This window comes from Procambarus clarkii, chromosome 20 (assembly GCF_040958095.1).
Source record: "Procambarus clarkii isolate CNS0578487 chromosome 20, FALCON_Pclarkii_2.0, whole genome shotgun sequence".
NCBI classification, from domain to species: Eukaryota; Metazoa; Arthropoda; class Malacostraca; order Decapoda; family Cambaridae; genus Procambarus; species Procambarus clarkii.
The window spans coordinates 10,672,368-10,689,152 of NC_091169.1; the positions used below are offsets into that span (position 1 = coordinate 10,672,368).

At 47.3% G+C, this 16,785-nt stretch overlaps 1 protein-coding gene across 1 annotated transcript in view; it reads left to right on the forward strand.

Moving 5' to 3' along the window:
* Positions 1-1,880: 1,880 nt before the first annotated feature.
* Positions 1,881-16,785, forward strand: part of LOC123749640 (integrin alpha-4) — a 141,802-nt gene continuing 126,897 nt past the window's right edge. Inside the window, exons 1-2 of the mRNA XM_069327961.1 lie at positions 1,881-2,017; positions 2,913-3,136. Coding sequence (XP_069184062.1) covers positions 2,949-3,136 — 188 coding nt within the window. The 5' untranslated portion in view covers positions 1,881-2,017; positions 2,913-2,948. The remainder of the gene's footprint in view (positions 2,018-2,912; positions 3,137-16,785) is intronic.

A 16,785-nucleotide genomic window follows, 5' to 3' on the forward strand; every position in this document is an offset into this window, starting at 1 on the left:
GCTCTAAATTCTCGATATCTTCTACGTTCTGGGTGAAAATCAGGTCTAATAGGCTCGGTGCATCTCCTCCTCTTTCCCTTGTGTCTTCCTTCACATGTTGTGTTAGGAAATTCCTGTCTATAACATCTACTAATTTTGCTCCACACGTTTCGTCCCCTCCATGGGGATTCCTTGATTCCCAATTTATCTCTCCATGATTTAGGTCCCCCATGATCAGCAGCTTCGCTCTCATCCTGTGGGCTAGTGTTGCTGCCTTCTGCAGTCCATCTATACATGCCTTGTTGTTGTCATCATACTCCTGCCTGGGTCTTTTACTGTTTGGTGGGGGATTGTAGATTGCCAAGATCACAATCTTCCTCCCATCTACTGTCAGTTCCATGTATGAAGCTTGTGCACTTGATGGTAACCCGATTTCCCAGGTCTTCAAACTTCCATTTCCGCTTTATTAGGAGTGCCACTCCCCCTCCCTGTCTCTGTGTCCTCTCTTTTCGTATCACCTGGTACCCGTCAGGAATGATTGCATCTGAGATCATGTCATTAATTTTAGTTTTCACAATTGCAACTATGTCAGGATCTGCTTCACTCACTCTTTCTTTTATCTCCTCTGCTTTATTAGATACCCCATCAGCATTGATGTACCAAACCTTGAGATTCTTCATGGAAACTCTTGTACCAGAGTTCTCCCTTTCTCTGGGGGTCTGAGGGGATCTGGGGGGTGTCAGGGGGGTGACTGGGGGCGGGAGGATCCGGGGAATGTCCGGGGGAATCCGAGGGGTGACTGGGGGGTCCGGAGGGTGTATGGGGGTGAAAGAGGTCAGGAGGGGTGCTTGGGGTGCTAATCGGGGCTGGGCTTCTAGGAAGGTAGGTAGGAGGGTCTGGGGTAGGGCCTGGGTAGGTAGGTCTGGAGTAGGAAGGGCATACTGGGTCTGAAGATTAGGGAGGGTCTGATAGGCATAGAGGGGTTGGGAGATAGCGTAGTGTTGGGAGTCAGATAGAGGTTGAGAGATTGGGAGGGGGAAGGATAGAGGGGGTGGGGGGAACCTCCCACCCCCCCTCGCAAGGGTGGGGGTCACATGGAAGGAGAGGGGATGAGGAGGGGTGAGGGCTGGGTAGGTTTTGGGGGTTGAGGGGATGAGGGCTGGGTGGGTTTTGGGGGTTGAGGGGATGAGGGCTGGGTGGGTTTTGGGGGTTGAGGGGATGAGGGCTGGACGGGTTTTGGGGGTTGAGGGGATGAGGGCTGGACGGGTTTTGGGGGTTGAGGTGATGAGGGGGATCCTTGGAATGTGGGATGAATTTGACTGCAGTGGGGTCAGAGGGGGTCAAGGGAGGTGATGGGGAGATAAGCAGGGGCAGGGAGGGCTGATTTGGGGAGGGAGTGACCTGAGAAGGTGTGAGCTGGTTATCATGGGGTGGATTAGCCCCTCTATTAGTGTGTGTGCATGCGGGCGTGCGTGCATGCGTGCGTGCGTGTGTGCATGCGTGCGTGCGTGCGTTTTTTTTTTTTTGTGTGTGTGTGTGTGTGTGTGTACTCACCTAGTTGTGTTTGCGGGGGTTCAGCTCTGGCTCTTTGGTCCCGCCTCTCAACCGTCAATCAACAGGTGTACAGATTCCTGAGCCTATTGGGCTCTATCATATCAACACTTGAAACTGTGTATGGAGTCAGCGTCCACCACATCACTTCCTAATGCATTCCATTTGTCAACCACTCTGACACTAAAAAAGTTCTAACTGTTCTAACTTGTGTGTGTGTGTGTGTGTGTGTGTGTGTGTGTGTGTGTGTGTGTGTGTGTGTGTGTGACTGTGGACTCTGAAGCAACTTGGAGATAAGGTAAAAGACTAAGTGTTCAAGTATTGAGATATGAGATAGTATATCTCACCTTATCACACCTGATCACAAGTCCCCTGTTCCTTCATTCCTGTGCCCAGTTCTGTGAAAGGTGCACAGTTGTGCTCAGAGATCTGTGAAAGGTGGACGGCTGAGCTCAGTGATCTGTGAGGTAGATGGTTGAGCTCAGAGGTAGGACATTAATTATTGAAGTTTAACTAAGTTTATAAGTTTGTGTTATAGCAGCTCTACTATTATATAACCCTGCGAGCGGTTCCGGGCGGGTCTTAGCGGTGGGCAAGCAAGAGCGACTGGGCACCGGTTCTTAAATTAATTGTCCGTATATGTTTATCCACAGAACTTGGGGACCTGGTTGTAAACCGACTGGCGGGTCGTGTTCCAGGGTAAAGTGGTAGCATAAGGCTTAAAGTGATCTGCTGGAAGGGAAAGCTCCTAATGCTAACAAAAGTCAGATGCTGTCTCCTCCTTTAAGGCTTATACATATATTGTAAAAACTCGCGACAATGTTAAATATGTAACCTGTCTATTAAGCTGTAAACACTGCACGTCTGTCTATTAAGCTGGAAACACTGCACACTTGTCTATTAAGCTGGAAACACTGCACACCTGTCTATTAAGCTGGAAACACTGCACACCTGTCTATTAAGCTGGAAACACTGCACACCTGTCTATTAAGCTGGAAACATTGCGCACCTGTCTATTAAGCTGGAAACACTACTCACCTGTGTGACAGTAACGAGAACTTGGCTTATCTTAGAATTAGAAAGGATCTGTGACTGGATATAATTTTTGATGCTTCGATTCTGCACTTTATGACTAGTACAAAAATATTGCGCTTTTGCGCAATTAATCCATTTGTGTCATGAAGTAATAACGCCCGTGTGCTTCTGCACAACTTAATGTCTTGCAGATATACATGAAAAAATCGCAATTACTGCAACACTTCAATTCATAACTTTATTCATCATTTTTCAAATCTTTATAATTGACTTCGATTGCAACATTCAAAACCATTATTAATTTACTCAAGAAAGATAATCGATAAATTGTTATATATTTTGTACAGGAGAAGGAGCAGACGATTGAAGTTGGCACTAGGAGGATGGCTGGCAGTGTGGGCGTGGCAGTGGTGGTGGGCGTGGTACTGATGAGCCAGGCCACGCCCACACGCGCCTTCAACCTGGACACTGGCGCCAGTTACCTTCTGTGGGAGCCAAGTTTACCATACCAGGAGCGGGAGACATATTTTGGTTACACCGTGGCTCTTTATGCAGCTGGGAGCCAGGCCTGGTGAGTCTCCTCCACCCTACTGTGGCCGTAGAACTCTCGCTCGCTCTCTCTCTCCCTCACTTGCTCTCTCTCTGTCTCTCTGTCTCTCGCTCGCTCATTCTCTCCCTCGCTCTCTCTCTCGCTTGTTCTCTTACTCTCTCTCTCGCTTGCTCTTTCTCTCCCTAGCTCTCTCTCTCACTCGCTCTCTCTCTCGCGCACTCACTCTCTCTCTGTCTCACTTGTTCTCTTTCTCGCTTGCTCTATCTGTCTCACTCCCTCTCAGTCTGTCTCTCTTACTCTCTCGCTCTGTTTCTCTTTCGCTATCTCTCTCTTTCTCTCTCTCTCTCTTTGTACTCACCTAATTGTGTTTGCTGGGGTTGAGCTTTGGCTCTTTGGTCCCGCCTCTCAACTGTCAATCAACTGGTGTACAGATTCCTGAGCCTACCGGGCTCTATCATATCTTCATTTGAAACTGTGTATGGAATCTGCCTCGACCACATCACTTTCTAACCTATTACATTTATTAACTACTATGACCCTTAACCGTTATTTCTAGTGTCTCTGTCTTATTTGGGTACTCAGTTTCCACTTGTGTCCCTTTGTGCGTGTACCTCCTATGCAAAATTATTTCCTTATCTGTCCTTTGTCCATTTCCTCGAGAATTATGTATATAGTGATCATGTCTCCTCCAACTCTTCTGTCTTCTAGCGACGTGAGGTGCAATTCACGTATCCGTTCATTGTAACTCATACCTCTGAGTTCTGGAACTAGTCTATTCGCATACCTTAGAACATTCTCCAGCTTCTTCAGCTGCTTGACCAGGTATTGTGGGAGTGTTGTCTTCGTGAGTGGAATGTGTATTGATTATTCTTTAATGATCAGTATTCCATAGATATGAAAAGTTTCCATAAAAAAACTTTTGGAAAAAAAACAGTGGGGGGTTTATAGTGATAGTGTTAATTAGGATTGAGCAAAATTATTATTTTGATATATATAAATTATCAGTATTTATTTATTACTTTATTTAAACTCAATTTATTGTCTGCTTTATCCGACTGTTATTAGTAACTGGTTTTAAGAGCTGTTTAGTGGAACCGTGAACCAGGGACTCGTGTAGCAGTATCTACTAGCCGGAGTGAGCCTCGTGGCTTCCCGCTCCTAGCTGTGCTAGCTTCCCGCTCCTAGCTGTGCTAGCTTCCCGCTCCTAGCTGTGCTAGCTTCCTGCTCCTAGCTGTGCTAGCTTCCTGCTCCTAGCTGTGCTAGCTTCCCGCTCCTAGCTGTGCTAGCTTCCCGCTCCTAGCTGTGCTAGCTTCCCGCTCCTAGCTGTGCTAGCTTCCCGCTCCTAGCTGTGCTAGCTTCCCGCTCCTAGCTGTGCTAGCTTCCCGCTCCTAGATGTGCTAGCTTCCCGCTCCTAGCTGTGCTAGCTTTCCGCTCCTAGCTGTGCTAGCTTCCCGCTCCTAGTTGTGCTAGTTTCCCGCTCCTAGCTGTGCTAGCTTCCCGCTCCTAGTTGTGCTAGCTTCCCGCTCCTAGTTGTGCTAGCTTCCCGCTCCTAGTTGTGCTAGCTTCCCGCTCCTAGCTGTGCTAGCTTCCCGCTCCTAGCTGTGCTAGCTTCCTGCTCCTAGTTGTCCTAGCTTCCCACTCCTAGCTGTGCTAGCTTCCCGCTCCTAGTTGTGCTAGCTTCCCGCTCCTAGTTGTGCTAGCTTCCCGCTCCTAGTTGTGCTAGCTTCCCGCTCCTAGCTGTGCTAGCTTCCCGCTCCTAGCTGTGCTAGCTTCCCGCTCCTAGCTGTGCTAGCTTCCCGCTCCTAGTTGTGCTAGCTTCCCACTCCTAGCTGTGCTAGCTTCCCGCTCCTAGTTGTGCTAGCTTCCCGCTCCTAGCTGTGCTAGCTTCCCGCTCCTAGATGTGCTAGCTTCCCGCTCCTAGCTGTGCTAGCTTCCCGCTCCTAGCTGTGCTAGCTTCCCGCTCCTAGCTGTGCTAGCTTCCCGCTCCTAGCTGTGCTAGCTTCCCGCTCCTAGTTGTGCTAGCTTCCCGCTCCTAGTTGTGCTAGCTTCCCGCTCCTAGTTGTGCTAGCTTCCCGCTCCTAGCTGTGCTAGCTTCCCACTCCTAGTTGTGCTAGCTTCCTGCTCCTAGTTGTGCTAGCTTCCCACTCCTAGCTGTGCTAGCTTCCCGCTCCTAGCTGTGCTAGCTTCCCGCTCCTAGTTGTGCTAGCTTCCCGCTCCTAGTTGTGCTAGCTTCCCACTCCTAGTTGTGCTAGCTTCCCGCTCCTAATTGTGCTAGCTTCCCACTCCTAGTTGTGCTAGCTTCCCGCTCCTAGCTGTGCTAGCTTCCCGCTCCTAGTTGTGCTAGCTTCCCGCTCCTAGTTGTGCTAGCTTCCCGCTCCTAGTTGTGCTAGCTTCCCGCTCCTAATTGTGCTAGCTTCCCACTCCTAGTTGTGCTAGCTTCCCGCTCCTAGTTGTGCTAGCTTCCCGCTCCTAGCTGTGCTAGCTTCCCGCTCCTAGTTGTGCTAGCTTCCCGCTCCTAGTTGTGCTAGCTTCCGGCTCCTAGTTGTGCTAGCTTCCCGCCCCTAGCTGTGCTAGCTTCCCGCTCCTAGTTGTGCTAGCTTCCTGCTCCTAGTTGTGCTAGCTTCCCGCTCCTAGCTGTGCTAGCTTCCCGCTCCTAGTTGTGCTAGCTTCCCGCTCCTAGCTTCGCTAGCTTCTCCTCATTGTGGATGTCAATTATTCCTGCTGCCGAATTAATCTTTAATTGAGGGCAACAAGAGGTTAATTATAATTCAGATTTAACCTATTTAGGTTTAAATGCACTCTCATTTCTTACTTGTCTTTAATTATCGTTGTGAGCGTAACTGTTCTCACATGTACACCTAACTAGAAAATGACCATAATCCCTAAGGATACTTAAGTTTGTGAGTCAGGAGCAGACGTGATAACTTCCAGTAGCGGGTGATATAAGCTACACTGTCCGCCATCATAGTTTGTTGTATCTGTAGCCTAGACGTAGTCTACATAACCGAACTGCTATTTGCCTGTGGATTCCTTTAAATTTTCTAACTTGGTGGCATGAAGATAACATATTTCAGAGGGCGAACCTTCTGCTACTCTCTGTTGTAGATGGGCTTTGTTGAGGTGTGAGAGTTTGTTGGTGATGGTGTTGTTATAGACTCTAGGCCAGATTGGTGATGGTGTTGTTATAGACTCTAGGCCAGATTGGTGATGGTGTTGTTATAGACTCTAGGCCAGATTGGTGATGGTGTTGTTATAGACTCTAGGCCAGATTGGTGATGGTGTTGTTATAGACTCTAGGCCAGATTGGTGACGGTGTTGTTATAGACTCTAGGCCAGATTGGTGATGGTGTTGTTATAGACTCTAGGCCAGATTGGTGATGGTGTTGTTATAGACTCTAGGCCAGATTGGTGATGGTGTTGTTATAGACTCTAGGCCAGATTGGTGATGGTGTTGTTATAGACTCTAGGCCAGATTGGTGATGGTGTTGTTATAGACTCTAGGCCAGATTGGATTCTTTTGTGGATCACTGGATGACGAGTGACCAATTTAGCAATTCCATCGGCTTTCTCATTTAATGGGATTACAACATGGAATGGGGTCCAGTTTAGGGTTATAGTGAGTCCTTTGCCTTTAGCTACTGCTTCAAGATACAAAATGGTGGTAATTATTTCCACGTTGTCTTTCCACTGCTTTTTTCCTAATATTTGAAGTGCAGCTTTTGAGTCTGAGTACATGATTTCATGTTGAGTGTTTTTTGCAATTATATATGCACACAACACTCCTAGCTGTTATAGCTACAGCTCAGTTTGGGTTGATGATACTAGTCCTTCCAGTCTCCAATATGCCTGTTTGCTATCCAAACATAGAGCAGTACCAGCACTCATATTTTGTGTCCACTGTTCCGTCTGTGAAGATGTTCTAATACATTCCGGTTCTAATACATTCCAAGCGCTGTTTGGTTCTGCTACGTGTACTAAATTTTTTGATCTCAGTCATGTTGATTCTACACGTCCTGATGATTTATTAATCCATAAAAACCTAGTTGATTTGATGGATATGTTTGTCACCTTCAACCCCACCCGTACTGGTACTCGTGTCGTTGACGCCACCTTCTCAGGAAGCGGCTGACCGCTTGGCTTAGTTGTCCAGCATTGGGGAGACCCCCTGTTCGGATCTGCAAAAATTGCCCGGCTGAAGGCCAGCAGTGGAACAGTTGTTCTCCCGCACCATGTTGTGACTGATGATAGGGAACTGAAAGACTGCCACAAGGATATTAAACACAAATCCTTCTTCTCGGCCCTCCCCTCTGTCTTTTGGCCTGCTTTACCGCCTGTCCGTCCAGGCCATTGTCCATCCTCCTCCCAGCCATCTTCATGTTGACCGTTCCCGTTCTTCTTCTTCTCCCGTTCTCCTTCTCCTGTTGAGATTGTAAAGGCTGTCGCCCAGTATATTGCTGATGATAAACCTGTTTCTCTACATCAGTAACCTAATCCTGGGTCCTCCCCCTTCTTATCCACGATGGGTAAGAAGGCTTTGCTCTATTTCTCACCTTCCAATTTCATTCCCTCCCATTTCAGTGGCGGAATCACTTGTCCCTGCTATGGAGGTTCCCTTGGTCCTTGATTCTCTCTTGGATGCTTCCCCTGAGGAAGTGCACTCCACTGTTTCTGTCCTTCCTGCCCCTGATTCCCTTTACCGCCCCTCTCCGAATCCTCCTTCAACTCCAGACTGTCAGACCGCCTCTGGTCCATCCTACTCCCTACTATGTTACTCCCTTGATTACTTCGTCTTTGGTAGATTTACCTATGCCCCGTAACTCCGATTTTACTTATCCTGATTCTGATCTTACTTACTGTGTTAATATTCGTAGATTTTATGCCAACTTCCAGGAACTCCAACTTCTGATCACTGAGTTTTTACCGCTTTGTGTCGGTTTCCAAGAGCTGATGCTTGGCGCTCGTCCTGGTCACTTCCATGGTTATACCTTTCTCTCCCCCCCCCCTTCCCTCAAGCTTTTGCTGGGACCTATAACTCTACTGCTCTCTTGATCCGTATTGATATTCCCTTCGTCCCCTTAATTTTCAGTCACACATTCAGGGTTCTGCGGCCCGATTCTGTTCCATTTATCTCTCTCCCCTCCCCCCTCCAATGTTACTCTTTCTCTTCCTGTGCTTAAACATCTGTTGGACTCCTTACTTGAGCCTTTTGGGTAATTTTAACTGTCGCCATACCCTCTGGGGTGATGCCCTGACAAACACTCGGGATGCCTTCTCAAACCATTTGTCCTTTCTTCTTCTGTCTCTTCTGAATTCTGGTGAACCCATTCATTTGACTCCCGCATTCTCACCCTTTCCTGTCTTGATCTTTCTTTTTGCTCGTTTTCTTTTTATTTAGATTTCACATGGCGGGTTCTTGATGACCTTCGTAACAGTGACCATTTCCCCATCCTTGTCACCTTCTCTTTTCGCCCTCCCCTCTCCTTCAATAGGCGGCAGTTTGCCAAGGCCGATGGAATCTATTGACCCGACATGCTACTCTTTCTGACCTCTCCACTCTGCCTCTTCCTGGAACCCTCCTCTTTTTTTCATGACACAGTATTACATGCGGCCCTCCGCTCTATTTCTCCCACTACCTCCTTGGGCGCGCAGAAGTGTGTTACCTGGTGGAATGCAGACTGTGCTCGGGCTGCCTGCTGTAAGTGGACAGCCTGGTAGAAACACCGACGCCGACAAACGGCTAATTCTTATCTTTTGTTTCGGAAGGGGAATGTGGTGGACCGTTAGACCATCCATACGGCAACGCGTGGGAGTTGGAATTCTTATGACTTCACCATTACGATTGATACTCCTTTGGCCCAGATCTGGAAAAAAAATCTGTAAGATAGCGGGTATGTTGTTCCAGATGTCTCGCCAGTCCTTTACCTCCGTGGTTCTATTGTGGTGGATCTAGTGTGAGTCACGACCGAACTGGGTTCCCTCTTTTCGACTGTTAGCTCCAGTTCTCATCTTCCTTCCTTTTTCCTTACTCACACGCCACTTGTTGAATCTTATCCCTTAGATTTTTGCACACATCTCCAGCTACCTAATAACTATTCAATAACCTTCTCCCTCTCTCAGAACACTAGTCTGCCCTGTCCCTCTGTGGTTCTTCGGCGGCGGGCTCAGATGACATTCATTATCATATGCTTCACCGAATATGTATAATGTATCTGGAAGTCGTCGTCAGTTCCTGAGGACTGGCTTGTGGCGGTTGTTCTTCCTATTCGGGTACCAGGTTCTCTGGGGACATCCACAAAGGACCTCCGCCCCATTGCCCTCACAAGTTGCATCTGCAAACTCTTTGAACATATAGTCAATGGCTGTCTGATGTGGTTCTTAGAACACTATCACCACCGCCCTCCTTCTCAATTAGGTTTTCGCAAGTGCCGCAGCGCGACTGATGTCTTGGTGAACTTGGAGGTCTATATTCATACTGCCTTTGCTGCGAAGACCTCCATTGTTGCTGTCCTTTTTTACCTGGAAAAGACGAATGAAACTCCCTGGAGATACCATATCTTGTCCCAGTCCTGTTCCTTTGACCTTCGTGGTAATCACCCTCTCTTCCTCCGAAGCTTCCTTTCTAGTCATTCCTTTAGAGTGGCTTGGTACCACTCTCTCTACCTCTTTTCGGCAATACAAAGGTGTACCTCAAGGTAGTGTTCTGAACACTACTCTTTTCCCTTGTTGCCTTCAATGGTCTTCTTTCCTCCCTTCCCTCTGGCATTTTCTCAGCTCTCTATGTTGACGATATTACCCTTTGTTATCGGTGATGACTCGCCTTTACTCCAATGGCGGCTTCAACTTGCGATTGATACAGTGTCGTCTTGGGCCACCAATCATTGCTTCAGGTTTTCTGCAACTAAAACTTGTGCTATGACTTACTCAGAAGCAGGTCGTTCTTCGTCCTCATTAATCACTTTATGATCATCGCCTTTTGTACAAAGATTCTCCTAAGATTTTTTGGTTAATCTTTGACACTCGATTGTCTTGGTCGCCCCAATATTTCTTACCTCCGAGTTGAATGCTCTAAGGCCCTCAACTTACTATAAGTCTTGTCCCATACTTCCTGGAGAGCTGATAGACGCACGCTATCCTTCAACATCCTCACTCTCGCTATTGTCATACTTTGACCTTAACCCCTCCTGTGGGTCCTATTACCTTTCTCCACCTACCTCTTTCTTTACGGTTGTCTCGCATGCAAGATTCCCTATCTGTTCGTGTTATTTCCCCTCCTGCCATTTCCTCCTTGTCCCCATGGAGGGTTCCCTTCCTAAGTTTTGTAAAACCTTTACCCACTTGACTAAAGCTTTTACCCCTCCTACAGTTCTGAAACGCCTTTTCCTTGCACACTTTTTTCCCCACCTCCACTTCATTTCCGTCTTCACAGTTGTGTCTAAGTCTGCAGATGGTGTAGGCTACTCAGTTGTTATTCCTGAAAACACCTATATGTGTCACCTGCCTCCAGAGACTAGCACCTTCACGGCAGAACATTATATTTTGTACGCTCTTCGTCAACTATTTTCTCTCTGTCAATTTTCCTTTGTTGTTGTAGTTGACTCTCGCAGCACCCTCATGGCTCTGGAGTTCTTTAATCCAATCCATCTTGTTATAGTCGAAATTCAGCATTGGAAGTTTCTTATCTCCAGCAGGTTTAAGACAATGGAGTTTTAATTGGTTTCCAGCCATACTGGTGGACGCTGCCACTAAGGAGGCACTTATCACATCTCCCATAAAGGTGTTCCTTACTCCGACTTCTACCCGGTTATTCATTCCTCAATCTTTGTCCGTTGGCAGGGTCGTTGGTCTTTTGTTACTGGTAACAAACTGCGTGCTCTTAAGTGTAGCATGTCCCCAGGGGCCTCGTAGCCTGGTGGATAGCGCGCAGGACTCGTAATTCTGTGGCGCGGGTTCGATTCCCGCACGAGGCAGAAACAAATGGGCAAAGTTTCTTTCACCCTGAATGCTCCTGTTACCTAGCAGTAAATAGGTACCTGGGAGTTAGTCGGCTGTCACGGGCTGCTTCCTGGGGGTGGAGGCCTGGTCGAGGACCGGGCCGCGGGGACACTAAAGCCCCGAAATCATCTCAAGATAACCTCAAGAGATGCATTTATGTTCCAAGATTTGTTTGGTCCTACCAAGTGGACTAAGTATTTTGACCATTTCGTATTTTGACCATTGAGATATATACGTTTACTGGACTCCCTCATGGTCGTCGCCATCAGTCTATTCGGGTAGTCAAAATTACTTTTTATGGTAGGTTCCTTCCGTCCTCCGTTATTGTTGCAGCTGCCAGATGTTCCTTCCCACTCTTCACTCCTTTCTCAATTCCACAACCGTCCCCTGGCATTAGACCCCAATGCCACCATCATCTTCCCGTCTTCTGTCCCTTTCCATTCTGACGGTCCCACAGTGTTACTGGTAACAAAGGCATCGTCAGCAAACATTAAGAGGAATGAGTCTATACCCTGGAGATCATTTACGTATTTCAGAAACAGGATAGGTCCGAGAACAGAGCCCTGTGGGACTCCATTGGTGACTTCACGCCGATCTGAGATCACCCCCCCCCCTCACTTTAACTCTATGCTTCCTATTGCTTAGGTACTCCCTTATCCACTGGAGCATTTTACCTGTTATTCCTGCCTGTTTCTATAGCTTATGTACCAGTCTTTTATGGGGTACTGTGTCAAAAGATTTCCGGCAGTCCAAAAAAATGCTATCCTCCCATTCTTCTCTTTCTTGCTTAATCTTTGTCACCTGATCGTAAAATTCTATTAAACCAGCAAGATTTACCCTCCCTGAACCCATGTTGGTAGTGTGTCACGAAGTCCCTTCTCTCCGGATGTGCTACTAGGTGTTTTCTCACGATCTTCTCCATCACCTTGCTTGGTATACAAGTTAAGAACATTGACCTGTAGTTCGGTGCCTCTTGTCTGTCACCCTTTTTGAATATTGGGACTACATTACCTGTCTTCCATATTTCTAGCAATTCTCCCGTTACCAGTGACCTACTATACACTGTGGAGAGTGGCAGATAAAGTACTTGTACACACTCTTTCAGGACCCATGGTGAGATTCCATCTGGACGAACAGCCTTCCTCACGTCCAGGTCCAACAGATGCCTCTTAACCTAATCTCTAGTAATTTCGAACCCTTCCAAAGCCGCCTGGTTTACTGCCAACTCTCCTAGCTCAAGGGCTTCATCTCGTTCTTTTGTGAAGACCTTCTGGAATCTCTTGTTGAGTTTTTCACACACCTCTTTGTAATTTTATGCGTACCTGTCCTCACCCATTTTTAGTGTCATCATTTTTTTTCACTGTTGTTTCCTCCTGATGTGGCTGTGGAGCAGTTTTGGTTGGGTCTTGTCTTTATTTGCTATATTATTTTCACACTGTCTCTGCTTCTCTTCTCACACTGACATACTCATTCCCGGCTCTCTGGTATTTGGCTTTCTGCTGTTCTGTTATTTTGGAAATTCCTCCACGCCCATTGTCCCTTTCCTTTGCTTCCATGCATGCCCTATTAAACCATGGATTCTTCTTTTGCTTCTCTTTTTTTTTGGGGGGGGGGCCGGGATAAACCTGCTTTCTGCCTACTGACACCTTTGGGTGACATAGTCCGTCATGTCTTGTACGGTCTTAGTTCTGAGTTATGTGCCCCATGGTATTTCTCTTAGGAACTTTCTCGTCTCCTCATAATTTTCCTTTCGGTAAACCATCCCCTTGTTTGCTAGTTCATTTTGGGGGAGATTACTCCTCGCTCTACCAGGTACTCAAAAATCACTACACTGTGATCAATCATTTCCAAGGGGGCTTCCAACTTAACTTCCCTTATATCCAACTCATTCAGGGTGAATATCAGATCAACCATTGCTGGTTCGTCTTCTCCTCTCATTCGTGTCAGTCCCTTGATGTGTTGGCTTAGAAAGGTTTTCGTTGCCACGTCCAGTAGTTTAGCTCTCCATGAGTCTGATCCTTCATGTGGGTCTCTGTTTTCCCATTCTATCTTCCCGTGATTGAAGTCTCCCATGATTAGCAGTCTGGATCTGTTCCTGCTAGCAACAGAAGCTGCTCTCTCTATTATATAAATGATAGACAAGTCGTTTATATTATTTTCCTGTCTTGGTCTTCTGCCATTTGGTGGGGTTTATATATGACTACTACTACTATACATGTTTGTCCCCAATTGCTATGGTACCTGTTATATAGTCATTGATGCATTCCATTTGTTAACTACTCTGACACTGAAAAAGTTCTTTCTAACGTCCCTGTGGCTTATTTGGGTACTCAGTCTCCACCTGTGTCCCCTTATTCGCGTACCATCCGTGTTAAAAGTTTATTCTTATCTACCTTGTCAATTCCTCTGAGAATTTTGTAGGTAGTAATCATGTCTTCTCTTACTCTATTGTCTTCCAGTGTTGTGAGGTGCATTTCATGCAGCCTTTCCTCGTAACTTATGCCTCTTACTTCTGGGACTAGCCTAGTAGCATACCTCTGAACTTTTTCCAACTTCGTCTTGTGCTTGACAAGGTACGGGCTCCATGCTAGGGGCCGCATACTCCAGGATTGGTCTTACATATTCTGTGTACAAGGTTTTGAATGATTCCTTACACAGGTTCCAGAAGGCTGTTCCGATGTTAGCCAGCCTCGCGTATACCGCAGATGTAATTCTTTTTATGTGGGCTTCAGAAGTCAGGTTCGGTGTGATATCAACTCCTTGATCTTTCTCTCTGTCCGTTTCATGAAGTGCTTCATTTCCCATTCGGTATCCTGTGTCTGACTTCCTGTTTCCCCGCCTCTTTTCATGACCTTGTATTTACTCGGGTTGAACTTTAGTAGCCTTTTGTTGAACCATTCACTCAGTCTGTCTAGGTCAACTTGTAGCCTCCTACTATCATCCTATGTTTTAATCCTCCTCATAATTTTTGCATCATCAGCAAACAATGAGAGGAACGATTCTATACCCTCTGGGAGATCATTTACATATATCAGAAACAGTATAGGTCCAAGGACTAAACCCTGTGGGACTCCACTGGGGACTTCTCACTAATCTGAGGTCTCACCCCTCACAGTGACTCATTGTCTTCTGTTGCTTAGGTACTCCCTTATCCAAGGGAGAAGAGGCCACTTCACTCCTGCCTGCATCTCCAGCTTTTTCACTAGCCTCTTGTGTAGTACTGTGTCAAAGGCTTTCTGGCAATCCAAAAATATGCACTCTGCCCACCCCCTCTCTCTCTCTCTTGCCTGATTTGTGTTGCCTGGTCACAGAATTCAATTAATCCTGTGAGGCAGGTCTTGCCATCCCTGAACTCACGTTGATGCTGTGTCACAAAGTTCTTTCGCTCCAGATGTTCCGCAAGCTTTTTCGCACAATCTTCTCCATCAGCTTGCAAAATATGCAAGTTAGGGACACTGGCCTGTAGTTCAGTGCTTCCTGTTTATCCCCCCTTCTTGTATATTGGGACTAAATTAGCAGTGTTCCAAATTTTTGGCAATTCCTCTGTTACCACTGATTTGTTATACACTATGGAGAGTGGAAGGCACAGTACTTCTGCTCCTTCCTTTAGTATCCATGAGGAGATTCCATCTGGGCCTATAGCCTTTGTCACATCCAACTCTAGCAAGAGCTTCCTTATATCCCCACTGGTAATCTCAAACTCTTCTAGTGGTTCCTGGTTAACTATTCCCTCTCTAATCTCTGGAACTACCCCCTCGTTCTAATGTGAAGACCTCCTGGAATTTCTTTTTCAGTTCCTTGCACACTTCCTTGTCGTTTGTAGTGAATCTGTCTGCCCCTATCCTCAATTTCATTACCTGTTGTTTTACTGTTGTTTTTCTCCTGATGTGGCTGTGCAGCAATTTAGGTTGAGTCTTTACCTTGCTTGTGATGTCATTTTCGTATTGCCCTTCTGCCTCTCTTCTCAGCCTGACATTCATTCCTGGCACTGGTATCTTTCTCTGCTCTCGAGTGGCCTGTTGTTTCTATAGTTCCTCCACGCCCTTTTACTTTGCTTCTTAGCTAGCCTACATCTCTGGTTAAACCATGGGTATCTCATCTGCATTTCGTTGTTTTCCCTTTAGACCAGGACAAACTTGTCTGCTGCCTCCTTACACTTCTGATGTAGTCCATCATGTTTTGGGCCGTCTTTCCTCTCAGCTCTGTCTCCAATGTTATATCTGTTAGGAATTTCCTTACCTCCTCATAGTTTCCCTTTTGGAATGCCAGCCTTTTGTTTTCAGTTTCCTTCCTTGAGTTCCTTAACCCTTCTTCAACCAGATACTCAAACGTCAGTACACTGTGGTCGCTCATTCCTACCGGGGCCTCGAAACCGATATGCCTTATGTCGGAGTCGACCAGAGTGAAGACTAGGTCAAATCTCGCTGGTTCATCGATTTCTCTCATCCTTGTCAGTTTCCTGACATGCTGGCTTAAGAAGTTTCTTGTTGACACCTCCAATAGTTTAGCTCTCCAGTTATCCTCACCTCCTTGCGGTTCCTTGTTCTCCCAGTCTATCCTTCCATGATATAAGTCGCTCATGATGAGCACATGGGATCTATTTTTACGAGCAGCAGAGCCTGCCCTCTCAATTATAGTGTTAACTACCATATTGTTGTTATTGTCATACTCTTGCCTGGGGTCTTCTGTCATTGGGTGGAAGGGTTATATATCACTGCTACTACTATTCTTGGTCCTCCCATTGTCATGGTGCCTGTTATGTAGTCTAAATCCCTTGCAGCCCGGGATAGCCATCTCCTTGAAACTTCATTCCTTTCTCAATAGTAGGGCCACTCTGCCTCCTCCGCTACCTTTCCTATCTTTCCTTATAACTGTGTAGTCCTGGGGAAACACCGCATTCGTTATGTTTAATGAGAGATTTGTTTCTATGAGTCCGATTATATCTGGGTTCACTTCTTGTGCTCTTTCCTTTAGTTTACTTGTCTTGCTTGTAATCCCATCTATGTTCGAGTACATCACCCTGAAACTAACTTTCTTCTGTTCTTCCTCAGTTTCTGTTGACTCCCCTGTAGCAGGGAAACAGGGAGGGCTCGGGAGGGGAGGGCGTAAGGAGGGGACCTGGGGGATCTGGGATGTGCGGGGGCTGGGAGGATCTGGTACGGGGAGGGTGGTGGAGGAGAGAGAGCTGGGGGGGGGGGGAGAACAGAGGGCATGGGGGGGGAGGGTGAGAGGGGGAGGCTTGGTGGGGAGGGTGAAATGGGGAGGCTTAGGGGGAAACGTGGCAGGGAGGGCTTTAGGGGATGAGGGAAGGGGGGGGGGGGCTTAAGGAGCAGAAGATGAGGGAGGGCTCTTAAGGGAGAGTTGAGGGGGTGAAGAAGAGGGGAGGCTTAGGGGAGTGGGGGAGAAGGGCGGGCTTAGTGGGATGGGGAGAATGGGGGTTTAGGGGGGTGGGGGAGAATGGAGGGCTTTCGGGGGGTGGAGGAGAATGGAGGGCTCAGGGGATTGGGGGAGACCGGAGGGCTTGGGGGTGGGGGAGACAGGAGGGCATGGGGGAGAAGGGAGGGCTTGGGGGTCCTTGGGAGGGGGTGAGGGGGAGAAGGATGCCCTTGTGGGCTCTTAATGGGGGACTGGCAGGGGTTGAGGCAGGTAGGATGTTTATTGGGCGGAAGGTGGGGGTG